The sequence below is a fragment of the Hippocampus zosterae genome, chromosome 6, assembly GCF_025434085.1.
Source record: "Hippocampus zosterae strain Florida chromosome 6, ASM2543408v3, whole genome shotgun sequence".
Taxonomy (NCBI): Eukaryota; Metazoa; Chordata; class Actinopteri; order Syngnathiformes; family Syngnathidae; genus Hippocampus; species Hippocampus zosterae.
This window is the reverse complement of record NC_067456.1, coordinates 2799203-2827112: the sequence shown is the minus strand read 5'-3', so window position 1 is coordinate 2827112 and position 27910 is coordinate 2799203. Positions and strand designations below refer to the sequence as shown.

Here is a 27910-nt window from a genome sequence, read left to right as displayed (position 1 = left end):
ATTTACTTACTGAAATCAGGGGTAAACGCGTGTATGTAGTTTGTGGTGAGCCGGCCGCCATCTTGAAGGAGGCATTACGAGATGGGACGAAAAAATAATAATTCGACTTCTAAAAATGCGAATTGAAAAATTTTAAAAAACAACAAGGCTATTTTACCAAGATAACGGGGCAGCTTTCTGATAGCCCACAACATCGCGAAAAACACAAAGCCATTTTATGGACGGGGGAATTCGTTCAAGAGTGCTCGATGGACTCTACAGCGCCAATACTGTATGTCCGGGGCAAGAAAAGACATTCAACAAGTCCAGACATTCTCTTACTGATGAGCATCTGTAACGAGCAGGAAATTTGAGGGGAAAGATTTTTCAACAGTGCTGACTTTGAGACACATACACACACACGCAATAGAAAAAATGATGGGGGTGTTGTATTTTTCAGTGGAAATTGACGACATTGTGTAACAGACTAATTGTGAAGAACACATTTGGAGCCGGCACTCTCCCCTAAGAACAGCGATAAAAGAATAAAAAGAAAAAAACTCCATATAGGACTCGTACCGCAATGGATCGTTTGGTCTTCAGAAGGTCCCTGAAGACGATACGTGATGAAGGCGGTTGACCTTCAAAAACATGACAAGGCACCGTTATCTTCACGAAGGCAATGCACCATGATGGATTTTGTCAGCAAAAAGTTTGCTCGAGGTAAAACGATGCATTTTGTCCTTGAAATTTGTAGGGGATTAAAACGTGACTGCTTTTCGTCATCAAAAAGTTTGTCAATCGTCAGAAATGATCATGCGGTGAGTCATGAGGAAGTTTGTACACCAGGACAATGCATTTCGACATCAAAAACTTTGCCATAGATAAAACACAATGGATTTTGTCAATAAAAAGTTTGCTGAAGGTAGAACATGATGCATCGGGTCATTAAAAAAAATACATGACCGTGCATTATTCCATCACCAAAAATATTGAGGACAACACGTGACAATAGATGAAAGAAGTTGTTGAAGAGGAAATGTGACCATGCATTTTTCTGATCAACAGGGTTGTTGAGAACAACAAAAAAAAAAACTTACGTAATCAAAACATTTGTTCAAGACGAAACATGCCAACGGACTTTGGCATCCAAAAGTTTGTTCAAGACAAAACCCACTCAACTTTTTTCAGTACACAAAAAGGCATCAAGGACAAAACATGACAATGCATACTTTTGTGATAAAGAAAAAAAAATTTGAGTACAAAACATAATCCTGTACTGTTTTATGACCAACCATGTGAAAGACACCATGTCGTGATTAAATAGGAATTGTCACCCAAAAAAAATAAAAATAAAAAGCTCAACCCCTGAATTTTGTTGGCGACAAAACCCGTTGAGGACAAAGCACGGCGCGGCCGTCTTTCCCTGATTAAAAACGTTCAGGCCAAAAAACATGACACTGCGTGACTTCATGACATTTGTTGCGAGAGAACAACGGCACAAACTGTGCGATGTGGTGACCAAAACACTTTTATACAACACAATGCGACACTGTTTCACACGCTCACCGGCACTGCCCTGAGATCCCGACAAAGAACGTGATGTTGATCGAGAGAAAAACTGTACACACACACACACGCGCACGTACAAATAGAAAGGTGAGGACCAAAATAATCTATACAGTTCATATACAGTGCCATGAAAAAGTATTTTCCTCCTAAAATTCTTATTTTGGTGGTTTCTCCACTTGAATATTTCGGTCAAACAAATGTACATACGGAGTAAACAAGAAATGCAGTTTTGAAATTGGGATTCTGTTTATGTTGAAAAAAAAAATGAAAAGACAATTCCAAGCTACCTGCTGCCCCTTGTGTGGAAAAAGGAATTGTTTGATGTTTACTTTGACATCTTTGATTATCGACATGTACTTGATGAGCGACAATATTAAAGTGAGGAAACAATGCCAAAGAAAAAAAAATGAAGCCAACTACTTTTTCGCTGCACTGTACACGTTTAGAGACGAGTGAACAATCTGTGTGTTTTATTGCCATTTGGGTGAAGCTCCCTATGAGGGTTGGAGGTTGTGTGGCTCACCAGAAAAGCAAAAATGCGAGAGGGACGGAAGCGGGGGGGCGGGGGGACCCAGCTACATTCTGGTGTCAAGCTTTATGAGGAAAAAACAAACGTAAGCAAGAGATTTCCCTTTTGAACGCAAACTGCTTTCAATTTTGTTCATAATAACCCGCGTTGAGGCAAACATGACGCTTTCTCTGTTTCTGTTGTCACTCATATAATCATATTTTTTTTAAAAAGCATTATGGCACAGATGACAATGGAAAGCCTCGGGTGCTTTATTTTCGTCTACAGGCGCACGTGCGTTCGATGTAAGAACTGGTGCGTCTTCATTTTTGTGGCGGGGGCAAGTCGAGTTGACGGGGTTTGGAAATTTGGCTTGACATTGCAGGGAATTATGTCGTTTTCCATTACAAATCCACCGTGCTGCCGACAATTTGGCGACGGAAAGTAACCTCGATTTTAGACTCAGTGAAACCGGTTCTAAAACTGGGTCGCAAAGTTGTGGCGCAGGTGGCGTAACACAATTTTGGTGGATTTGATCCAGGTTCAGGCCGACAGATTCTGTATGTCATCGAAATCCTTTTGTAAATCCATACCTGTCAACTTGTACGTTTTCCCCGTATTTTTTACGTTTTTTTTTTTTTTTTTATCATTTCAAATCATGTACGCTGTATTACAACTTTTATAAGGAAAAAAAAATAAATTGTGAACCGATCTCACAAAGACCATTTTGGCTGAAATCTAGATCGTCTCACCTGCTGATCGCCAACGACAATGCCGTCGTCGATCGCCACGATTGTCACGGCAAACCAGCAAAAGTAATCCTCAATCGTATTTTTTTTTATAAGGTCAGGTATTAGCCGAGGTTGACAGGTTGACATGTAAATCTGACAAAATCAAACCCTGTGAATCATTGTCCAACTCAATCAATCAAATGAATTATGAATTTTACATCCTCCAAAATGGACGATCTTCTTGCAAAAAAAATAAAAAATACTTTGCGCAAGCCGACCTTCTGAACGGACTCCAGCGAGTCCATTTGGCTTTCGCCAGGTCGACCGCGTGCCTCATCTGGAATGGGAACGAGGGGGAAGCCACTTCGATGGGCTGGGAAGCACGGCGGCTATGTTCAGTCCCACAACGGCGCAAACGTCCATTTCAAACTGCGCACCTCAACAAAAAGGCCAAATAAAAAGAAAACTCCGCCCACTGGGCACAGTGAGACTGCATTTCGCACTTGACTGGAGCTGGGAACAAAAACGGAGCCCTTGGGGGGGGGTGAAAAGACGAAGATGAGTTCAGTCCTCCATGATGATGATGATGATGATGATGAGAGGAGGAGGAGGAAGAGGATCGTCATCAGATGGCCTGAGAGCAAGGCTCCACGTCGGCGTGCCTCAGGGCTTCTTCGGGCAAACGGGAAGGGTCACTGAGGATGGACGTGCTGGTGCTCAACTGGCAAAGGCTGCTGCTGACCACTGACACACACACACATACACACACACACACACACACACACACAGGTTCACCGACTAGATACAACATACGACATTTTATCCAACTTCCTGTCATCGGTTACTTTCACTGACTTTCAATGTAACTTTTATAAACAAAAAAAAATCAAGATGTTCTTTTTCAGCAACAAATTGAAAAAATTTGTTCATATATCATTTTTAAATAGCTTTTTATATATCATTTTATATATCATTTATATATCATTTTAATATCATTTTTAAATAGCTTTTTCAATTTCAGTCCACTGCCTTAGAGGAATTAATTTATAGTCAATGTTTGGTCAATGTTTTTTTTTTTTGGGGGGGGGGGACCAATTTCACATCCACAATATCAAATAACCCGCCCTCCCCCAACTTAAACAACAACAAGAAACTCCACGTGGCCTACAAAGTAAAACATGACACTGACATTCATTCTCGTTCTCCATTTGACTAAACAAGCTTGACGTCGTGCCAAAGCAGGTCATGACCTCCCGGCCGCTTGCTCACCGTGCTCCAAAAATCTTCCCGTCCAGCTTCCCACATGATTTTAATTTTATTTTTTTTTCTTGACGGATCATGTGAAAATGAGTGCAATTTTTGTTGGCTCAATGACTCACTGGGCCGGAGAGCGACCAGGGAGCAGTGACGTTCGAGCCACTCCAGTGTGGTCTTGCAAAGCTCCGTCCCGCTCGCCGTCGACACCATCTTGTTGAAGGATTCGAACAGAGGCTTGATGATGACGCTGAACTGAGGTGGCGTGACGTCAAGGCTCGCTTCGGTATTGTGTGGCGATGCCGTCAACCCCCACTAACCCCCCCCCCCCCCCCACCTGATCTCTTTTTAACACAGTTGCGTTTCTCCTGTGATATTATCTACTGGATTTGTTTCTTGACAATGACATGACCGCCGAGACATGTGGGTTTTCTCCGGGTTGTCCGGTTTCCTCCCGCATTCCAAAAACAAGCATGGCAGGCTGATTGAACACTCCAAATTGACCCCGGGCGCGCGCGGAGGATTGTTTGTTTCTGGGTGCCCTGCGATTGGCTGGCAACCGGTTTTCTTGCCAGCCAATCGTCCGCAGAACGATTGGCTGGCAAGCGGCTCCATCGTCCGGAACATTCTCGCGGAGCCCAAAACCGAAGGCAGCTGATGACGATGTGCAACTGTTCCACCGTAGATTCCTTCCGACCACAGTAAATTTCCCCACACAAACACACAAATAATCATCTTGATTACGGACCGACACAATGTGACTTGTACGCTCTCATGCTGTAAACACCAACGACGAGAAAGAGGATACAATCCAGAACTTCCAGTCTTGCCGGGAACGCAGCTTGACGTACTCCGTGAACCTGTCCTGCATGTGGTCAAAGCGTCGCTGCGTGACCTGCGCCCCCGTGGCTGGCATCTGATCGTGACACAGGCTGCGGTTGACAAAACACAAAAGGCGTGGCCCCGTCAGGCCGACGGCGACATTTACTCCCATCCGCAAGTGTCGTTTTGCAGGTAATTTTTTTTTTTGCGAGAGTTGCACCGAGGCAAACGCTCATTTATTTGAACAACTATTAAGGCGGCGCGTTCATTCGGCGTCCGTACGCCACACGCACAAAGAGTTGGAACGGGTCAGCACTTGTCTTGTCAAAAGACACTTTCGGGCTCGAAATTTCCTCTTGCGTGCTTGTCACTGTGGCACAAATCAGACGCAATAAAGGAGGCGTTGCCTACATCTCACAGGATGTTTTGTCGTTGGGGTTTTCTTGATTTTTTTTTTTTTCCTATTGAACGTTTTAACAAGCGTATTTTCCCCTTGAGTATTAACTCCTTCAGTCCCAAAGACGTTTTTAAACGTCTTTCCACACTTGGTCCAGAATTGGCTGGTACTGAATGAGTTAAACAAATGCCAATATTAGGAAAACGATCTATGACTATACACATATATGTATCTATATATCACCATCTATAATCGATATCTATAGATCGATATAGATACAAGGGCGGCCCGGTAGTCCAGTGGTTAGCACGTCGGCTTCACAGTGCAGAGGTACCGGGTTCGATTCCAGCTCCGGCCTCCCTGTGTGGAGTTTGCATGTTCTCCCCGGGCCTGCGTGGGTTTTCTCCGGGTGCTCCGGTTTCCTCCCACATTCCAAAAACATGCGTGGAAGGAACACTCTAAATTGTCCCTAGGTGTGAGTGTGAGTGCGAATGGTTGTTCGTTTCTGTGTGCCCTGCGATTGGCTGGCAACCGATTCAGGGTGTCCCCCGCCTACTGCCCGAAGACGGCTGGGATAGGCTCCTGCACCCCCCGCGACCCTAGTGAGGATCAAGCGGCTCGGAAGATGAATGAATGAATGAATGATATAGATACATAGATATCAATGATGAACATACTTAATGGAGGCCTTGAGGTTTGTGATCTCCTCCTGCAGATTCCTGATGTCTTCTTGCATTTGCTCCCTCTCCTGCTTGAGCTTCTCGACGTGTTCCACCGTCTTTTGCATGGCGACCGCAATACTGATCTGTGTACAAACCGAGCGATTCAAAATGGCAGCAGGGGATGGAATTTGGATGACGTGCAGTTGAAACCACAAGTTGACACGGAAAGATGTAAAAAGATGCTTTGGTTTGTTTTACTGACTCGTGATAAAAATTTTAAAAAAATGTCAATTGTACACACATTGGCTGGGGAGTTGTTGAGAGTGGGAACCAGGTCGCCGAGCGCTTTGAAGCAGTGGTTTATATTTGATCGTCGCTTCTGTTCGGCGATGCGTGCTCTCCTTGGAATCTGAAAACACCCACACACACGTCACTTTCACTCGGTTCAAATATTGTTTTTCTCGGGTGGTTTGCGGTTGTGAATAGGAGCAGTGGAAAAAGGAACAATCGGAGACATGAAATATGTTATTTGCTAAAGTATGGCATTTTCCTGGACGTTGCGTTATGTGCCGGTAAGTGGCACGCACAGACGTAGAATGTGTGAAGGAAGTCAAAAAAAAGAATAGTTCCCGTACTCGCCAATATGCTTTGGGCATTGTGCCATGCCCGGAGATGAGTCTCGGCTTTAACGCCTCATACGGGGACTCGCTATCTACCTATCTGGACATATACTGTACACACAAATATTTTTAAAAATAATATGAAAATACTGGGGAAGAAATACAGGAATATTGCAACCAAATGTATGGAAAGAAATTGAATATGAATAAGAAAATTGAACAAAACAATCGACAAAAATATCCAATTAAAAATACCAAAACATAAGGCCGACTGGTTATCACATCGGCCTCACCCTTCATCCACAGATCGCGGGATTATTCAAGATGCCCGTGACTCGAGTAAAATCTAAATATTACAAATACAAAAATATTCTGAAAAAAAGTAGACTTTTAAAAAAAAAATCTAAATATTACAAATACAAAAATATTCTGAAAAAAATAGACATTTTTTTTAAATCTAAATATTACAAATACAAAAATATTCTGAAAAAAATAGACTTTTTAAAAAGAAAATCTAAATATTACAAATACAAAAATATTCTGAAAAAAGTAGACATTTAAAAAAAAAATCCAAATATTACAAATACAAAAATATTCTGAAAAAAGTAGACTTTTTTAAAAAAAAATCTAAATATTACAAATACAAAAATATTCTGAAAAAGTAGACTTTTTTTTAAAAAAAATCTAAATATTACAAATACAAAAATATTCTGACAAAAGTAGACATTTTTCTTTAACAATCTAAATATTACAAATACAAAAATATTCTGAAAAAAGTAGACATTTTTTTAAAAAAATCTAAATATTACAAATACAAAAATATTATTAAAAAAGTAGACTTTTTTTAATCTAAATATTACAAATACAAAAATATTCTGAAAAAAATAGACTTTTTAAAAAGAAAATCTAAATATTACAAATACAAAAATATTCTGAAAAAAGTATACATTTTTAAAAAATCTAAATATTACAAATACAAAAATATACTGGAGAAAATATATATAATCAATGTTTTGGGAAAAATATCAGTCATCGTCACTTTAATTTCTGGTGGCCTGCTGTTGGAGGTAGCAGGTGGGAAAATGAATCCTCTCAAATCCAGTACAATAGACAACAATTAAAAGTTTGAAACAATAACACCAAAATGAAGTCAATTTGGCATTGCGCTTATGTTCTACCTGAGGTGTTGTGCTGCTGCTGATCAGGGACTGCGGACTTGGAACTTGATCTAAAGCGCAAGGGGAGCCTTGGCTGGATTTTGCCTGGCCTTGAACTAAAGACAGGAGAGAGACCCCAACACCACTGTCGGAAATAGTGTGCTTTTATCACATTTGGCTTAAGCGAGTCACAACAAACTCTCACCGACACCACAGGAGGTCTCCTGGTTTCGATGGCTGGAGCAAAACGAGTTCTCGGCGGGGACGATACACTGAGGAGATTTTTGGCTTTGAGGTACGACAGAGAATCCGCCAGCCTGACGGGACACCAAAAGGCAGCGATCAAAGCGGGGCACATGCATCCAAACGTTCCCTCATTATGAGCGTGATGCACGTTAAATAAGTCACGAGGAAGCCATTTTGTGTGCGAAACGTTGCTTTCAATTTGCGTAAACTTACTAAAACGGGTATCGCGTGCTGCACAATTAAAAATGATCATGTCGTTTTTGTTTCACAACATGTCAAACTTAATTATATACGATTGCTTTCATTTCCCACACAAGTGCAAGCACGCAAGACTCGCCACTTCCGCCCAAAGCAAACGACCGAGTTCTACTTGATTTTTGGTGATAAAATAAAAACGCCATTCATATTGTACGCAGGTTTACTTAATAAGGTGTTGAGAGACGATGTTGAGAACGTACCACGCCACAATGTGTGATCAGCACACCGGGAGATGAAGTCACGTCACTTTTCATTGCTGGGATGACGCCTGAGAGAGGGAGGGATGGCAGTGAGTTGTCTTCAGATTTGCGTACGCTACAAAAAGCATTGAAATGCCGGAACTGTTTAAAATTGTGCTTCTCAAACTTGGGCCCATCAGAAGTAACCTGCAAGTGGAACAACAAACGCTGGTGATCCCCCCCCCCCCCATTCAGTTCCTTGTTAGAGGACAGCAAGTCAAACAAAGCAAAAGAAAAATAATAATTAATAATAATATAATAAATCAATTAAAAAACCACACATCCTCATGAATATTTAGGAAGAAAAGTTCAAAATATATAAATAAAAATAAAAACCCATACGTCCTCATAAATATTTAGGCAGAAAAGTTAAAAAATAAATTTCAAAAAATTAAAACCCACACGTCCTCATGAATATTTAGGCAGAAAGGTTCAAAAATAAAAATAAAAATCGAACCTCGCGAGGACAAGCAAATTGGATAAGGGATGGGTGGATGAATATGAGAGGCCCTTGTAAAATAAAAAATAAAAAATTCTCCCTGGACACAAAAACGTTTGAAAATCCCCGTTTTAAAAAGTGATTCTTGCACCCATACCTGTGATGAAGAGCTGCTGTGGTGCTGCAATCGGGTTAGCAGGGGAAATCTTCTTCAAGTCTCGTTTTTTGTTGGCGTTGGTCGGCTGGAGGTGTTGAGGGCGGGCGAAGGTGTGAGGCGGCGGCGGTGGCGGCGGCTTCGGGGCGGCTAACAGCGGAACCAGCGACGACAGCCGGGGGGCGGGTGGCGAGGGATGCGTGCGCGCGGAATTGGCAGTCGGCGCAGTAGAGGGCGTGATCACGCCGGTTTCGCCCAAGGCCGCTGTGGGGTCCAAGGTAGAGGGGACCATGGGTGCAACGGCTACCGGCAGGCATTGGGACACCAGGGCATCATGGGGGGAGGGGTCGGGGTGGTCGCTGAGCCCCACCTGCCCCGAATAAAGAGGCAAGTAGTTGTCCTCAATGGTACCGGCACCGGTCCCACTGGTGGCACTGGTCATGGGAGACGGGAGTTGGCTATCCGTGAGCTGCATGGATGACAATAACTGGCCCTGGTGACAAAACACATGTGCAGTGGAACCTTGACTTGAGAGGTGAATTTTTAATTGCAACGCAATTTGATCAAATCAATTGACCTCATTGAGACGAGCTGAAATGCCATTCATTTGTTCAAGACCTCCCCCGATAAACGCGGACATTACAACACAATGCTGATTTATATCGTAAAAATAATAATAATAATATTAAATAATTCATTCATTTTCCGTACCGCTTGATCCTCACGAGGGTCGCGGGGGGTGCTGGAGCCTATCCCAGCCGTCTCCGGGCAGTAGGCGGGGGACACCCTGAATCGGTTGCCAGCCAATCACAGGGCACACAGAGACGAACAACCAATCGCGCTCACACTCACACCTAGGGACAATTTAGAGTGTTCAATCAGCCTGCCACGCATGTTTTTGGAATGTGGGAGGAAACCGGAGCACCCGGAGAAAACCCACGCAGGCCCGGGGAGAACATGCAAACTCCACACAGGGAGGCCGGAGCTGGAATCGAACCTGGTACCTCAGCACTGTGAAGCCGACGTGCTAACCACTGGACTACCGGGCCGCCTATATTAAATAATAATAAATAATAATATATTAATTAGCTAAATATTTAACAGAAAGCAAAATAATCAACACAACACATGACATAAAACACGGACCGTCGTGCAGTCCTAACTCAGAAGAAATTGTGATGTCATTTTCAAAACGGCGATGTCATTTTGAGTCGAAAGCAAGTGGCAAAATAGCCACATCCATGAGAAAGACAAAAATGGGTGGATTTTACTGCTTAATTCCTATTGCAGAAATGCAATATTATTATATGGAAATTAAATTTTTTTTGTCACACTTTTGCCGATTATTCTGGCATGCACGCCATGGCCACTTGAGGGCACTCTAAGAGATACAATCAGCGGCTCTCTTGGCTTCTCGGCACAGCAGTAATATTAGTTATTTGCAAGGGATAAATAATATATGCCTCTTGCCACCATTGCTGACTTGCTGTTTTGTATTCAGATGCCGGTTGCTTAAAGGGTAACAACACCGCCAAAAATAAAGTTGGAGTACACACCCATACTATTGACATTTAAAGGCCAAGAGGTGCTTATTTCTATCTCGACATTTCAAACGACGAGGTAAAGTAGATCGAGCAGCCGGTCGTGTGCTATCATTCATTTTAGTACGGTGACTATGTTAAGTGGATTTGTGTCACTACTTGTAAAGGACAGAAAAAGAGGCAAGGTGACGGGGGGGGGGGGGGGGTCACAAAATCTTAACACTCGCTGCTTGTGGTGCGTTAAAGGCGCCGCGCTCCGCGTTTACCTGCGACGGAGAGCTGCTGCCGGGCAGGGGGGTGACTGATGGTGCGGTGGGGGGGACGGGGAGGAAGGCGGGCGGACGGAAACTGTGAAATAAGTCTGGAAACAAGAGTCTATGTTAGCAAGCGGTTAGTAAAAAAAAAAATCTGAAATAAAAAAAAGTAAGTCAATCATCGTCTACTCTCTGGGTTACTAGGTTAAGGAAACTAGTGTTGAGAGAAGTTACTGGAACACCAGTGAGTGATTCCTTTAAGTGTGCACGATTAATGCGTGATAAGGATGATGAGATGTGAGCAATCTATTTATTCTATTTCTATAATAGCAGCGCCGGTCAGAGTTTTCACATTTTCAAATGGTGCTCGTCTTTCACACTCCTTTAATCTTGCTCTGTTGGAATCTTTGGCAGGATTTTCCCCCTAAAAAAGGAGACCGAGGCAAAACAATTCGGCCGCTACCTTGTAGTGGATCGAAAGAGAAGTCCAGATTGGGCTGCAACTGCATGAGACCCGGTTGGATCATGTCTGCATTCACCGCATGAGCTGCGAAAGGGAAACAAGAAGATAAGTGAAGTGACTTTCACGGTTCATTTTCCTTCATACACACAAAATAAATCAAATAAGTTTGCAAAAATCGCAATACTGAAGGACAGCAATTGCAGTTAACCGTTCAGCCCCGAATGACGTCTCAGCGAATGAAACAGGCTTGAAACCTCTGATTATTATTTCAACCTAGAAACGAGACGTAAAAACCCGACGCCTGTCTCGAAACCATAATTTGACACCCTAACTATTATTTTAAAGACTTCCCTAGACTCGAAATAAGAAAATAAAACACAGTGAGCCTAAATGCGCAATTACGTAAATCATTTTAACCTATGGCAGGGGTGGGCAATTATTTTTTGCATAAGGCCACATGAGAACCAGAAAATATTATGGAGGGCCGGATCAAAAGGGCGAACTAAATTTGACATAATATTATTCATTCATTTTCCGTACCGCTTGATCCTCACGAGGGTCGCGGGGGGTGCTGGAGCCTATCCCAGCTGTCTCCGGGCAGTAGGCGGGGGACACCCTGAATCGGTTGCCAGCCAATCACAGGGCACACAGAGACGAACAACCATCCGCTCTCACACTCACACCTAGGGACAATTTAGAGTGTTCAATCAGCCTGCCACGCATGTTTTTTGGAATGTGGGAGGAAACCGGAGCACCCGGAGAAAACCCACGCAGGCCCGGGGAGAACATGCAAACTCCACACAGGGAGGCCGGAGCTGGAATCGAACCCGGTACCTCTGCACTGTGAAGCCAACGTGCTAACCACTGGACTACCGGGCCGCCCGACATAATATTAATTGGATGTTTTTATTTTAAAAAGCAGTATTTTGCATTTTTTGGCACGTTTTTCAGACTTTAAGAGTACATCATTCCGTCGTATCGAACGGGATTTGCTTGACTTGGCGCTTCCTCCCAATGCTCTGCAACTTCAAGTAACTGCGCCACCTGGCGTTGAAATGCCTGTCATTACAAGTCCAAATGTAATGAATGCAGTCATTGACATTGAACCTTAATTGCGTAGCAACCTTCGGCGGGCCGGATTAAAAAGACCAACGGGCCGGATTTGGCCCGCGTGCCGTAGTTTGCCGACCCCTGACCTGTATGGCCTAACAAAAAATGGGTTCACTCAATTTTTTTTTTTCTTCCTGTCTGCCGAGATTCACCGTCATCCAGGTCACGGTAATCCACAAAGAATTTGCCTCTTTTCCATGCGATGTTCCCAAAGCGATTTGGCAATCGCAGAACATCCTCACCGTTCTCCTTGGGGTTGGGCCAGGCGGGGGGCTGATGCGAGACCAAGGTGGAAAAAAGCGTGTCGGACACCTCGGACATCAGCACCTCCATGTCGAAGAGGCTCTCCAGCTCCATGGGCACCGGGGCCTCGCTCTCTTCATCCTGACAAAAGCAAGCACGGAGCATGTCTGGAGAGACTTCCCCAAACAGCGCTAACTGCTCCTTGGGTCCCTTTAAGGTGTTACAAATGCAAGCATCAAGCCGGTTAATCACACGAGCATGCGGGGTCCATTGCAGCCAACAAGTGGGGTAGACAATTACACACACACACACACACACACACAGACCGGTTTATGTGATTTGTGGGGACCACTTTTTAGTTCATCACTTTCGGGGACCACCCTTTCCAAATGACACGCACACACACACACACACACACAGACACACACACACACACACACACACACACAGCGGAATACTTTGATTTGTACATTTATCGATTGAAACTCAGCCCTGGCTTAAGGTTTTACCCGTGCTTGAAAGCCGAAAAAACGAGCATGAAATTCAAATTTGAGACGCTAAGCTTGGCTCGAAACCTCTGCCGGAAACCCAATCCTTTGTTTTCATTGCTGGAAAACACTCTTACATAATTGATGTAAAATGTCATAAAAAGTCTACACACCCCATCGAAAAGGTATTTTCCAAGCTGGCTAATTTGAACTCGTCCTCTTGAAAATATTTCCGATTTTTTTTTTCTTTTTCAATTGAGTTGTACACGTCAATAGTCACAATGAAGGTGGAAAACAATTTTGGAAATGGCTTATCTGTCTCGTTCTTTTTGTGTTGCGAAAAAAACTAGCAGGTGAAAATGTGTGGGTGCATTGACAAGATGCATGCGTGACTGCTTTATTTTTTTTTTTCCTCCCAAACTGTACATACCTTGAGCAAACTTGATAGGTCATCATCCTTGTGCTTCTGCAACTGAAGGGACAGTCAGTAAGATGAACGATGCTATAAGATCAATCAAAAAAAAAATAAAAAATGATCGGAACACAAGCTCAACTCTTTTTTTGAAGTAGGTCCTCCACTTGTGATACTCTCTGATGACTATTTCTATTCTTCTCTTCCAGCATTTGCCCTCCGTGGTGATCATCTGGGAGTCACAATGACATGACGTAGGATATGAAGTCGGCAGATTAATTGATGGATTTCATTTTTTTAAACGCTTACCTCCGAAGAGCGATGCGCTTCCAGGTCTATGTTTCCATCCAGAGGGGTCACAAAATGACAAACGGGATTTTGTCTTCTCTCCACATCTGCCGGTTGACCAAAACTCAACTTGAGTCGCCATTGCAGCCTCCGCAAACATTTTTGTTTGTCCGCCAGACATACGCAAACAGTTTTAATGGTCGCAGGTGTTTTTTTTCTTGTCGCCGTCAAATTTGAACAGGTTCAAAATTTCTTTGCGACAACAAAAACTGTTCCCAGCATGTCAGGTTGGACCGCATCTTCCCCCACCATCGGATCCAGCACACAAGTCGGCGGTGATTGTTTAAAATCAGCTATGCAAGTCGGCTTGTATGTCAAGAAATTCTCATATTGTCGCTCTTAAGTTGAGGTATCACCGTATTACTGATTGTCAGCGTTGGAAGTCTTACACTGCATGTACCAGGCCCTCCAGATGGCGTTGTTGAGACGGATCTTGTCCCTCCACAGCAGCTTCAGACCTTTGAAGTTTTTCCATTTGGGAGACACCAGTTTACCGCTGTGGAAAGAAAACAGCATTGAGCATTCGGTTTAAATTTCATGGGCTGATATCTTGCGTCCAACAAACCACAGTTCGGGTTTTCCTCAGAAGGCTTTCATTTTTTTTTTATTAGGTATCCACAATTGCCCCAAAATGTTATTATTTTAGACATGTATTTTTTTGGAAACTAATTAAGTTTCAAATCAGAAGTCATGGAAAATAGCGGCAACCAAATATAAAGACCGGCAGCAAAAGGTTCAGATCACATTGTAAATTTCGAGCAAATTTTCGGTAAAAATGAAAACCTCAAATCGGTTCCGCAAGAAACATGAAGTCAAACCCTGATCTGCTTAACAATTTTTTTGGGGGCCAGATCACCCGAGCCTTGAGTTGAACACGTGCCGGGGGAGCCCCGCAAATAAGCTTCCAATCGGATTGCTGTGATGTCATCCCGATGCTTATTTCAATGTTATGCAGTTAAACAGCTGCTTTAAAACAAAAAAAAATGACTGACTTCCTTTTCAGGCGAACTATATGAAGTTGAGTTTCAACTATTTCAACAGTTCCCCCCCAAATTGAATTAATTAATTAATCATTTTAGAAGGTGGTCGACTGGTTAGCGCGTCGACCTCAAAGTGCAAGAGGTCGTGAGTTCGATCCCGGCTGTGGCCTCCCTGTGTGGAGTTTGCATATTCTCCCCGTGCCTGGGTGGGTTTTCTCCGGGTTCTCCGGTTTCCTCCCACATTCCAAAAACATGCATGACGGGCTGATTAAACAGTCCAAATTGTCCCGAGGTGTGAGTGTTAGCGTCTATTACTTGAGGTTTTTGGAAATGGCCTCTTTCACTGCTATATCAATAAAAAAAAAAGATTTGCGCTCCCGATGTGGCTTCAATAATACCCCTGTTTTCCTGTCAGTCGCCCTTTTTCCACCTTGGATTAATAGCATTTAAAAAAAAAGGGGGTTGTCAAATAAGTGGAGCAAAGTTCAACGAAGTAAAGACCAACAAGAACAAGCCTCCCTGGTAGTACTTCCCTGCTCTATTATTAGTCATGACAGCAAGTCCGAGCCGGTTGCAAAAGTCAGAGGGAATCCTTGTCTGTCATCCATAAATAGAAACATCTTAATTTCTTGCTGACAAGTCACCTTTATATGACACGCTCACACACTAACCACTCAGGTTTTCTTCTTCCATTTTTTTTTTATAGAAAGGAAAATCCAGACCAAAGGGGAATTCTGGAAAAGTACGCGGGGAAATGTGCTAGTGAGCTTTGCCATCCCTTACTTTCTTACTTCCTTTCTTCATTCTTATGTTAGATAAATAGACAGACACATTTTGATTTTAGATGGCCCAAAACTTTATAATTGCCTTTATTAATAGTTAAACCCGTACATATACCATAAACAAAGAGTGCTTATAGTCGGGCTACTTTTCTACTCGAAAAGGCTTTGGCACCATCTTGTGACAGCTCAAGGCATTTTGGAACGAGCACAAATGTAGCAAATGTGGGAATTTCTCAGCAAATAATGCATAAAAGGTTAACAGGATAGAACTATATATGGATGAATATTTTTATTGCATACATTACTCCTCATAGAGAATCTTTCTTTTTATTGGGAGAGTATTTACTGCTTGCAGTTTGCACTTAAATGTGCTCCTGTTTACCCAAAAGGGGAAAAAAAGCACTATTCAGTTTTGTTTTTACAACAAGTTTGAAAGAAGTGATCCATAAGAAAGTCACATGAAGGTGCCAGTGAACAGACCCGGGGGGTGCTTTCAATACTGTTCTGCTATGAAGAAATGAGGTCAAATTTATTTGGCTTCATTTTTACCGATCAAGTGTCCCAGCAAAATGCATTTTGGTTCATAACAAGTTTTCCTTTTATGTAAATTCATACTTCAATGGGGGCAGGGAGGCACAGGTGGATTTTGCCGCTTAACTCATATTCCACAAACATAATATTAATCAGAATGCTGTGTTTAACTAGTGGAGGCGCATAGAACATATGACTGTCAAGAATTTTTGGGGAGTTGATTTCCCTTTAAGTGCATTAGTCGTTTTCCACAGAGGATAAAGGATAGATGCTATGCATTGTCTATTTACATGTCGTTTACATGCCTTGATGTCATATCCGTTACTTAGAGGGTTGCAACGCCGCAGTTTTTTTTTTTGTCATGAGCACGAAAACGGCGAAATAGCTGACTCCAAAAAAATGGTGATTCTGCAAGGAACACTGAATGCGACTTACTGCCATCTCCAGGGGGGAAAAAAAGTTGACTGAAAAGTCGTCGTGGAAATAAATACTCAGGTGAAGGTAAGTGGAAACCCCCACTTCATTACAATACAATACCCGGTAATTATTCTTGGCTAATCGCTCCCAGTGCCATACCTGTAGGCCAGCGTCATGCACTCGAAGAGTTTGGTGAGCGAGGCGTCGATCGAGATGTGAGACGTGCTCGCCTTGCCGAAGTGATACGTCTGACAGGTCTGTTTGTTGACGGTATCGAAGTCGTAGCCTTTCTTCGGCGGGTGCTCGCTGTGCGGCGAGGATACCATGAAGTGCCCGCTGTGGATGATCTGCGACCTACGCGGACCCCGGCTAAGGTTCGGGCTGGGGCTGCGGCTCGGGCTCGTTTCCTCGGCTTCCGAGTCGTCATCGTCGTCGTCGTCGTCCCGCTGTAGTTTCCTCTCCCGCTGCCTGGAACTCAGCTGCCTAGAAGCCATGACTGCGAACAAATGGCTAACCAGCTAGCCAGTTAGCCCGGGGGGGATTGTTATTACACTACTGCCGTCATGAGACTTGGCCAAGGTGCAACGAGTGTCCCCCCCGGTCTAGTTATTTTTATTTGATTTTTTGTTGCCAGTTTGTTGCCTCCGAAATTCTTCCGATCGAGTTTGTGTACAAGTTGACTCCAAACCAGCTGACACCAAAGCGACTGCCCCTCCAATGGAGGGCTGGCAGAATGTCGTCATCCATTCGATAGGTCACAAGATTTTTGATTGGTCCGAGTTGGTCTTGCATTTGCTTATTGGTCCACCGTCGCCTTATAAAAAAGGAGAGGCGGGCTTGTCTCCACCTTCAAACAGGAAGTGTCTTATATCAGAAGGTTTCTGATTGGTCCGGTGGGAGCCCACCCTTCTGATTGGGACGTGTGCGAACCTCAGCCACCCCACCCACACTCCGGACGAGATAATACTTGCACGCGTTAATCTTCACGTGTATTTCATCATGTCCTGCTTATGCTTTATTAGTTTATTGACAACGTTGAAGTTCAAATTTACCCGTAAGACATTTTACAAATCATATACACAATCTAAATACAATTTATTCAAATGGATTTTTTATCATGTATTTTTATTTTATTATTTATGGGGTATTTATGAGGTGCGTACGTAGTAAATGTACAATTAATTTCTGTCCAGATATTGCTCATTCCTGCAAGAAACATTCTCATATACATACCTTATTTTGGATAAATATTTCATCTCTGTTAATTTAATAACTATGAGAGGGGAAGGGAAGCTTACACTGTCATTTCTTGGATTTCCCAATAAAGTACAGTATTGAAACAAAACAACATTTCTTGCATTGGGGCATGTGTTTATTCATTCCTTTTGATGACTAAAAATACAGTGGGTCAAATTGACCCATGAAGTAGACAAATCATATGGTATGAGTAATGCATTATATATGATAACGCGCACACACACACACACACACACACACACACACACACACACACACACACACACACATATTGTATATGTGTAGCTATGCAGAATTAAATTATTATTTTTACTTTGTGTAATACTGATAAATAATAATTATCTACATATAAATGGATTTCACATTCAGCCATCATCAAGCTGTGGCTCTGATCCTTTATGTCCTTTCTTGGGTGTCAGTGATGGTGATGATGATGGAGGGAGGCCCAGGATGTGATGTGTAAATATCTCTATGGATATCTTCTCTGGGATCACACTCTCCAGAGTGTATTCTTGGCTCACGTCTTAAAAAAATAAAAATAAAAAAGTAATATTGCATGTGAAAGTTTTAAATAGTGTAACGGCAGTAGTAGGTGTACATACTGTCAGTTTTAAAGAGGTCGGCCTCAGGATTTTCATCTTCTTCCACTTCAAATAGGCCTAACAGTCCAGTGAAACACTCTGCCAGCTCATCCTGTGTCATGGCTTCCCCTGTTTCAACATTCCGTGAAATCCATTTTAAAAAGTGTGGAGGACATTGAATTTTGGGGGGAAGCAAACATATTGTGACAAGGGGAAATTTGTCAGAAATTTGTCCTGTCTACCTCGGACCTGCAGGAGCTCCAGCATGTGGTCTCTGTCCAGAACGGGCTTCCCTGTGGGTCCGCCAGGCTCGCCGAGGACCTCAAAGGCGGTGACCAGCTCCTCTGCCGAGATGCCAAAAGCTGGCCGGTGGTTGATGTAGAGTTTGATCAGCTCCGCCAGGTTGATGTCCGTGATGTACTCTCCCGTTTCTGTGTACTGGCCCAACTTCACCTCATTTAGCATGTCTTCAACCTGCTCAAAATAAGACAGCCGGCGCTGTACATGCATTTCTGGGTTGGACAATATTAGGAAACGTCAAATGCACAGCGTACCTCTCTTTCAGTCGGAAAGTAGGCCAAAGCCCGCATGAGGGAAGGCAATTCCGTCAGCGGAATTTTGGGAGACAGCTGTCGTGTTTCCATGGATTCCAGGCCTTGATTATGAATTTGGCAGTAATAGAAAAAGTCTTCAATTTCCTACAGTACAGAACATCACAGAGAGTCAAGTTCAATTTTGCTGTAGTTGTCAAATTATATTGCAAGTTCCACCCCAAAGGTGACATTTTGCACTCACCCTGTAAAATTCCCCATTCCTGCCTCCCTCTAAAAGCGTGTAATATGGCTCCAGCTCCTTTCCTCCCAAGGCTGCTGCTCCCTCCAGGGCACTGTGCTCACCGAAAAAAAAAGCCACAACACGCTCAAAGTTTATATTGTGCAGAACTGTAAGTACTAAACTCACCAGGCCGCAACTTTCGGAAGACACACGCGCACGCACAGTCCAGAGATCTGATAGGAGAGTCCCTTAGCATAAAATGCTAAAGGGTCTTTCTCATATTTTAGTCATGAGTTTGTCCATCTCAGATGAGGAACTCGATGCATGAACTAAATTTTTTGGGAGTGCTTCTCGTGGCTTTTTTTGGGGGGGGGGGGGGCGTGGGGGATACCACCACATATGATGTTGAGTGAAGAAACAAGCTAATTGTCACGTCCCGTGTTTGCCAGCAGGGGGCAGGCAAGAAGCCTGCAGTCAGCCAGGACAGTGCAGTCAGTGCAGTCTCGACCACCTGCAGCAAGAAGCCTGCCCCCTGCTGGCAAACACGGGACGTGACACTAATGATGTCCACTTCCGTGCCTTTCTGTGACTCATCCGGTCTCTCGAGAGGGCTGCAACTTCCTGATGGCCCTCTCGATACTCAAAGACACCCACTTCCCTCCGAGAACATCCTGAAATTTCTCTCAAATTTTTTTTTCAAGTTCCATGCAAAGTTTACCTGTAGCTTATCTGCCACGACAGGACAGTGCAGTCAGGACCACCTGCAGTGAAAACAAACAACCCGTCGTGGGAGTAGGCGAACGTAGACACGCCGGTGGGATGGCAGAGCACCGCTTGGGACTTGTAAGGGTTGCCGTCCAGAGGCAGGATCTGCAGGCCAACCTGGAGGAAGCACGAGCGGGTCTCCTCTCACTCGGTCTCGCATCATGAAAAATAAAGCAGGTGCGCTAAGTGGACCGACCTTGTCCTCTGTGACGTACGCCATGTAACGCGAGCCGCTCTCGTTATTTTCAGACGTCGGTAGGATCCCAATTTTCTTAACGGGGCTTCCGTACGTCGGCCCGAGGAGGGTCTTTCTGTTGGAATCCATTGGACAAAAGTGTTCATGTTTTCACTGCTGCAATACATCCGGTAAGCCATAAGCCGGCCAAAACTTTTTTTTGTGAATTTGTGAATTTGCCTTTCTGGAGAATCAAGGGGGAAAAAAAAGTATGATTTTATCTTAATCTTAGTACAAAGCAGTGATTCAATGGAAAAAAAATGTCCTTATGTTTGTTACCTGCATGTCTTAGACATGCTGTTGAAAAGCTTCATCTTGTATTGATCCGAGGCGACCACCAAAAACTCCTCGGAGCTCAGTGGCGGGTACCAGGTCATGCACTTGGGTACCGCACTCTGCTCAAGGCGCTTGGAGCTCAGGATGACCACCTGCCCTACGTCACTGCTCTCCACGTCGTACTCCACCTGTTCATCCCAGCAGGGAAAAGTCGACTGTGGTCAATTATTCAATAACATCAACAGACAAATTGTCCCTTTTTTTCCGAATACATTCTCATTCATTCTTTACCACATCTGATTAAACAATTGCAGACTAACCAGCAGGCGATCCACACCCAGCGTGAACAGTCTGGGCTTAGAGCTGTCCTGGTGCACCCCAAAGAGGAGGTCCGTAATGGCTTTGTAGTGCGAGCGGTACCTGCCCAAGTAGATCCACTGAGGCTGCTGCATGCGAAATAACGTCACTGCCTTCCCTACATCCTGAGAGGGACACGTTGACTTATTTATGTGTGTGTGTGTGTGTGTGTGTGTGTGTGGATGCCCATAAACGAGGCAACTTACTGCAGTGGCAAGGTATCTGGAGTCATGCGAAAAGCTCATGTGGCTGATGCTGTCTGGGGGGTAATCGAAACACTCCTTGGGGTCGCTTTGTAAGGTGTTGGCATCCAGAAAGTGGACGGCTCCGCTCGCAAAACCGACGGCCAGGTAGCGTCCTGCTCGGGAAGAAAATGTGTCGGCGTTTAATTCAAATCCATCTTTCAAACTGGATTTCAAATTACAACGCAAGTGATGTTTTTCTCAGATTTTTTTTTTTTTTAGTCTGTGCAAATGACATCATTTTTAAAGGCATCAACTGTTTTTGATCCAAGTGTTTTTCGAGTGAAGCGGGGAAAAATACTACTGAGCCCCTTTCTACGAGTACGCTGAGTACATTGATCAAAATATGAACATCAAGGAGATGGAATAAATTTTCAAAGGGATTTCCGTACTCGCGGCCCGGTAGTCCAGTGGTTAGCACGTCGGCTTCACAGTGCAGAGGTACCGGGTTCGATTCCAGCTCCGGCCTCCCTGTGTGGAGTTTGCATGTTCTCCCCGGGCCTGCGTGGGTTTTCTCCGGGTGCTCCGGTTTCCTCCCACATTCCAAAAATATGCATGGCAGGCTGATTGAACACTCTAAATTGTCCCTAGGTGTGAGTGTGAGCGTGGATGGTTGTTCGTCTATGTGTGCCCTGCGATTGGCTGGCAACCGATTCAGGGTGTCCCCCGCCTACTGCCCGGAGACGGCTGGGATGGGCTCCAGCACCCCCCGCGACCCTAGTGAGGATCAAGCGGTACGGAAGATGAATGAATGAATGAATGAATTTCCGTACTCACCTTGCGGGTCAATGGTGACACAGCGGATTTCTTTTTCTTTCTCCAAGACCGTCCTGCAGACGATCCGCTTCTGCCGGTAGTCCCAGACTTTTAAGATGCCGCTGCAGTTGCCCATGACCACGGTGGGCTGTTTGGGATTGCAGGCCACGGCGTGGAGAGGGTCGCAGTTCTCTTGCAGCAGGACCCGCCACGTGCTTCTTTCCATATTCACGTGGACAACCGCGGAGGTCGACGAGGACACCACAAAGTTCCTGCCCGGCGTGAGAAAATATTCGCCAAAATAACATCTGAGATAAAATTGCGTGAGATGATACTACAAATGAGATTATAGATGCAATGATACGATACGATACGATACGATACGATACGATACGATACGATAAGATAAGATAAGATAAGATAAGATAAGATACCCTTTATTTGTCCCACAATGGGGAAATATACAGTCTACAGCAGCAAGATTGTGGGTAGAAGAAGAAAGAAGAAAAAACAAAGTTGAGTTTTTTTTTGCATTCACAGATAAAGTGAAAAATGATATAGAACCGATAAAAATGTTACATAAAGGCAGCATTGTGCTCACAGATGCGGCACTTTTTTTGGTTTTTTTTTTGCTTCAAGGGGACAGATGGACCTGGACATTTGTAGATGAGGTTAAAAAATATCATATCGTTTATTCACCAATTATTTAATCCAATAAAGATATGACAGATGAGATCAAATATGATAAAAGGGAGAAGGAATTAGGGATTTTTTTTAAATGTCAAAATGGGAGTAGAAAATGTGAAAAATGAGAAAGGAATTGCACCAGATGGGAGGGGGATGAGATTCCATTTTGGGATGGGGAAATAAAAATGAGAGCTGAGCGCGAGAGATCAGATGATGGATGTAAGTGGAATGAGGACTGAGAAGTGAGTAGATGAGATATACCAAATATGAAATGAGATGATACAGATTGGATGATGTGGAACGAGCCTTTCGATAAGAGGTGAATACATGTGCAATTAGACAACAGACGATCTTACGATTGACATGAGATACTGACATGTGAAATGAGTGACTGGACAAGATGACACGCTTGTGCTATTGCGATGTCGTTTCATTTCTAAGATGGTTGACTAAAGAGGACATTTACCTGCCAAGCACTGGCTTGGTATCCAAAGTGCCGTCTTCCAGATACTCTCTTTCAAACTCTTTAGAAAAGGAAATGGAGACAATGCGGTCCAGGTTCATTTGGGTGAACCAGGTCAGGAGCAGCATGTTTTCATCGTAAAAATTGACGTGGCCCCGCGTGTCTCCGGTCACGATGCAGCTGTCATGCGAAAGAAACAAAAGGCAACTGGAGAATGCGGTCTTTTGTGACGGACGACGATCCCTCATCTTGGCCCGCATATATGTACCATTACTAATGAGAGCTTCTCAAATGCTAACATGCTAACAGTAGCGATGGTAACAACCAACAAAATACTAACATTCATTCATCTTCCGTACCGCTTGATCCTCACTAGGGTCGCGGGGGGTGCCGGAGCCCATCCCAGCCGTCTCCGGGCAGTAGGCGGGGGACACCCTGAATCGGTTGCCAGCCAATCGCAGGGCACACAGAGACGAACAACCATTCGCACTCACACTCACACCTAGGGACAATTTAGAGTGTTCAATCAGCCTGCCACGCATATTTTTGGAATGTGGGAGGAAACCGGAGCACCCGGAGAAAACCCACGCAGGCCCGGGGAGAACATGCAAACTCCACACAGGGAGGCCGGAGTTGGAATCGAACCCGGTACCTCTGCACTGTGAAGCCGACGTGCTAACCACTGGACTACCGGGCCGCCAAAATACTAACATGAGAATGGAAAATAAATCCAATAAAATCAAATGTTTCTTGCTCTGAAATTTTTAGTGCGGCGTAGAAAATAACACAAGGGTAGCCGTAACATTCACATTTAGAAACTTAATTGGTTGAGAAATGCGGAAGTTGTAGGAATACAAAAAAGTGGCGGGATAATCAATACAAATCCATATGTGCGCGTGTAAAGTACAAAGATGAGGACATACTTGTCTACCACCGCGAGCACAGTGATGGGATGCTCCTGCAGAGAGATGATCTTCACATGGTCCCGGCTCAGCCTTTGGTTGGAGTCCAGGTCCTGCGTGAGGTCCCAGACCATGATGACGCCCGCTCTCGATGGGGTGAGGATTCGGAATTCTCGCCAGTGGAAAACGGACGGGCTCAGAGGGCCGCCTGCCAGTTTGTGGATTTCGCAGTACTCGGGCGTGGAATTGGGGAAGAGGGACGCGTTGAGTTCCAGGGTGGCCGCATCGCCCAGCTGCCGGGGATGAAACACGGACAAACGAATGACATATACAACTCAAATAGAATTGAAATAAAACCGATTTATCGCTACAGAAAAAAAAAACATTACAAGATGCGAATGTAATCCAAATAAAAAGCTTAAAATAAACATTTCACTGTATTCAGTGTGGGACGAATAAAGGATATCTTATCTTATCTTATTTAAAGATGGAGGAAATAGAGATTACATATTTACAAAAGAAAAACAAAATCAGAATGTACATTTTACATTTCATACAAATAATATAGAGGGAAATCATACCAAATTCTAATAATTGGGAATAAATATTCCATTTTACATCCAAAATATAGACCAACGAATGAATAGATTTAGAAAGTCAACTTATTAAAAACAAATGTGAATACAATTTGAATGCTGTATAAATGATAGAGAGCACTGATTCTACCACAAGTGTTACGTGAGTCAGAAAGTAAAATTCACCGTTGAGAGACTTTTTATATATCTGGAGGAAAAAAAAAGAATGGGCATGATATCGAAAACAACAACCACAAGAACAAAGTGGCACAGCGTAAACAATTACCTTAATAATCTTTAGTGGAACATGTTGCAAAGTTCCTTGTGCCTGAAAAAAACAGAAACTGCGGTTTGAGTTTCCCCGTGGCCAGACCCCCTTCCATTATTCGTACTTTTAAAAAAAATTTTATTCTATGGTAGACTACAGTAGATCAAAGGTGCCACTACTCACCGTGCTGTAAAACAACACTTGGCTCTCACTGCTGCTCAGCAACTGAGTGCTGTTGTTTGGGTTAAAAATAATGTAATTCTGCAAAACAAGTCAATAATGGAGATTTTTTTTAATGTTATTTACCCAAATGTAAAAAAAAAAAAACAACTGTGCGCAAGGTGCTGATTAACTTCAAGTGGACTTACTTGATAACCATATTCAGGCCGGAGCTCTGTGAGCCAGAGCGGTTCATGGCAGTCGTTGGTCCAATCCCAGATACAAACACACTGTTGGAAACGGCACTGTGATCACTAAAAGTCCAACGCTACATCCGCACGATCCACCGGAAGAAATGGAGAGCAACGACTTTTACTCACTTGAGCTTTCTCATTCCCGAGCGTCACCAGCTGTTTGGCGTCCGCTGAAAACCCAATGGCGATGACCCCCCCCTTGGGATGGCAGTCGAACAAAGTGTGCACGGGAATGCTGAAACATTTCAAACATATCATATCATACATATTAGGGCTGTTTGATACCACTTCTTGGACGGATGGCATTACCGTACTAAATAAAAAATAAAATAAATAAAAAATAAAATTAATTAAAAAAAAAAATAAAAAAAATAAAAAATAAAAAACTAATACTAAAACTAAGTCTAAAGCTAATAAAAACTAAAAATAGAAATTAACAAAACCCGCTTTAGAAACTAATAAAAATAAACTGAATTTAAAGAACAAAAGTAAAGATGAATTTAAAAAAAAACTGAAACTATTAACTAGAAGACCTGCAGCATCACAAAGTGGAAGAAGAGGCAGACTCAACTTCACTAACCATCGTTGTGAACCCAGAGTAGTACGAATGTATACCTGTGAATGTGCATGTGTAGGAATCGTTTGATCATATTTAATACCATAAAAATATATGCTAATTTCCATTATCCTGTTTATGGCATTTCTCATTGTTTGTTTGCTAAGGTCGAAGCATTTGTTCAACAGAATAATCAGATTTGGTTGAACATTCCAATTAGATTATTATTATTTTTTTAAATCATTAGGATCCATTTGCCACTGTGCGAGTGACTGTTATTTCCTCAAAGTGATGTAATATGATACCCTCCCATTTAAGAGAGTGAGAGCAGGAAGACTTTAAAAAAGCTTGGTTTTTAATTTAATTTAAATGGGTTGAAAACTAAAGAGTATGTTTTGGGTATGTCGTACCCAGAATATGAATCCCACAGTATGACAGTGCTTTTCTTGTTCTGGTCCGCTGTCCCGATCCAGCGTCGGTCTTCGCTGACGCACATACATGAAATGGGGGAGCAGTGACCCTGAGAAATATCAAATCAACTTACTCTTTGGGATGTGTTTTTGTTAAATCCTGTTTTTGTTTATTATTACCTGGAGTATGTGCTGGGAGTTGGTGGTGTGGTTGTAAATGATCGCGACGTGAGCTCCGGCATAGAGGAACACCAGCTGACTGTGGTCTTGCAGAATGTACACGGGAAGGGAGGAATTCACTCCAGAGACCCAATCAAGTGACTAAATGATGGGTGGATTTGAACAGCACATTCAAAATGTCAATTTTTTTTATTTCAGTGGAACCTTGACGAACTGGTTCAGTTCTTTCTTCATGTACTCGTGTTTTAGACCAAGTACATCCTTCTATTCGTCCATTATCCAACCCGCTTATCCCCAAAAGGGTATGACAGTTTTGCCTATTCAAAAAAACAGCTAAAAGTGCTTTGATGCCCGTTTATCTTCTTGTCCACATGCAAGGGAATTATAGTCCCAAAGTTGCTCCTTTTTTTCACCAAGCAAATAAAAATTGACCAAATGACAGATCATAACTTGGAAAACTTGTAAGTTGGGGCATTTGGAAGTCAAGGTCTCACTGAATTCAGTAACACGTGTACTTACCAATGCATGTGTTTTGCTGTGTGTGGTCTCCTGTGCGAAAAGGGTTTCTCTGGTTGCAGTGTAGACTAGAGACTCCCTGCTTCGCCTTAGTTTGTCAATGTCGCTTTCAGACATTTTGCCTGTCAGACAAAAGTAGTGAGAAGTCATCAGAGAAAGCGAAAATTTGCTGGTGATGCTCTACACTAGACACTGAGAAATGATTGAAAACGATTAACAGAACCAGCAAAATCACCACTTTATGGTGTTACAGTAGTTTGATGAAGCGTTTTAATTACATTGTATAGACCAGTGGTTCTCAATCGTGAAATGTGATGTAGAATTGTCAATAAAGTTATAATAATAATAATAATTATTATTATTTTTATTATTATTATTATTTCACCGCCATTGTATTCCTTACCAGAAAGTGACGTGTCTATGGATTCTAAAAATAAAAGGAATTGACTGTTAATCAACACATCAATTACAATCAATTCAATTAAAAATGTATATTTATCCCCCTGAGAGTTGAAATGCGTTCCAGCTGCGACGCATAAAATGACCACGTTCCTCGTCATAAAGGTTCAATTATTAATTTAATTGAGGTGTTTCTCCAGGGAGCAATATTAAATGATAATATTATTAAATAAATATTATTATATCACCACACTGCATTAGAAATGGTAGCCAACTTAATGTTGCAGAGTCGCTATCGTTGCCTGGTTACCAACATACCAAACAACGCATTGTCCAATCATTTCAAATTAAAATACATTGTATCTTAAAATTTGAAGTTAAAGGGGAAAAATCACGTTTAACTGTCGTCAAATGCAAAAAAATAATTTGTAAATTTGTGTTACTACGAATATGTGAGGTAAAATGAAAATATTTGTTCATTGTGTTGTGAGGATACTTTATTCTGAAATTCATAATTTGGCCATACTAGTCTTTGTGACTTTTCAGCCTTGAAAACAAATCTTGAAATATAACACTGATTTGTCACACGTCTGCCATATTGAACTGTCAAATCTGCTCCCTCGGTCAATGAATTGAACTTCATAAAGCGACAAAGAACAAAATACACTAGGTTTAACACTTGCTTGTCATT

The 27910-nt window shown here is 42.9% G+C and overlaps 2 protein-coding genes across 6 annotated transcripts; both read right to left on the bottom strand.

Moving 5' to 3' along the window:
* Positions 1-1327: 1327 nt before the first annotated feature.
* Positions 1328-17357, bottom strand: mlxip (MLX interacting protein). Of its 3 annotated transcripts, none has more exons than XM_052067095.1 (17): positions 16767-17357; positions 14287-14393; positions 13859-13944; positions 13692-13781; positions 13568-13609; positions 12649-12859; positions 11297-11380; positions 10846-10940; positions 9042-9507; positions 8407-8474; positions 7908-8019; positions 7724-7818; positions 6227-6334; positions 5941-6068; positions 4853-4976; positions 4170-4299; positions 1328-3534 (listed from the first exon to the last, which is right to left on the bottom strand). In XM_052067095.1, exons 1-17 carry the CDS (start codon positions 17099-17101, stop codon positions 3416-3418), a joined length of 2400 nt encoding a protein of 799 aa, XP_051923055.1. In that variant the 5' UTR covers positions 17102-17357; the 3' UTR covers positions 1328-3415. The 3 variants fall into 3 exon arrangements, with proteins under 3 accessions (XP_051923055.1, XP_051923053.1, XP_051923056.1); XM_052067093.1 differs by having other exon boundaries at positions 9042-9531; positions 16767-17355; XM_052067096.1 differs by having other exon boundaries at positions 9042-9531; positions 12649-12790; positions 16767-17355.
* Positions 17358-18126: 769 nt separating this feature from the next.
* cfap251 (cilia and flagella associated protein 251) lies at positions 18127-27518 on the bottom strand. Of its 3 annotated transcripts, none has more exons than XM_052067535.1 (21): positions 27224-27518; positions 26824-26942; positions 26305-26445; positions 26125-26234; positions 25285-25393; positions 25114-25194; positions 24929-25006; positions 24764-24805; positions 23924-24195; positions 23004-23180; positions 21872-22122; positions 21059-21210; positions 20816-20977; positions 20499-20683; positions 20181-20295; positions 19938-20101; positions 19241-19331; positions 19000-19143; positions 18688-18919; positions 18467-18574; positions 18127-18387 (listed from the first exon to the last, which is right to left on the bottom strand). In XM_052067535.1, the coding sequence occupies exons 1-21, from the start codon at positions 27378-27380 to the stop codon at positions 18230-18232; spliced, it is 3048 nt and encodes a 1015-aa protein (XP_051923495.1). In that variant the 5' UTR covers positions 27381-27518; the 3' UTR covers positions 18127-18229. The 3 variants fall into 3 exon arrangements, with proteins under 3 accessions (XP_051923495.1, XP_051923497.1, XP_051923496.1); XM_052067537.1 differs by having other exon boundaries at positions 26305-26390; XM_052067536.1 differs by lacking the exons at positions 24764-24805; positions 24929-25006.
* Positions 27519-27910: the final 392 nt, after the last annotated feature.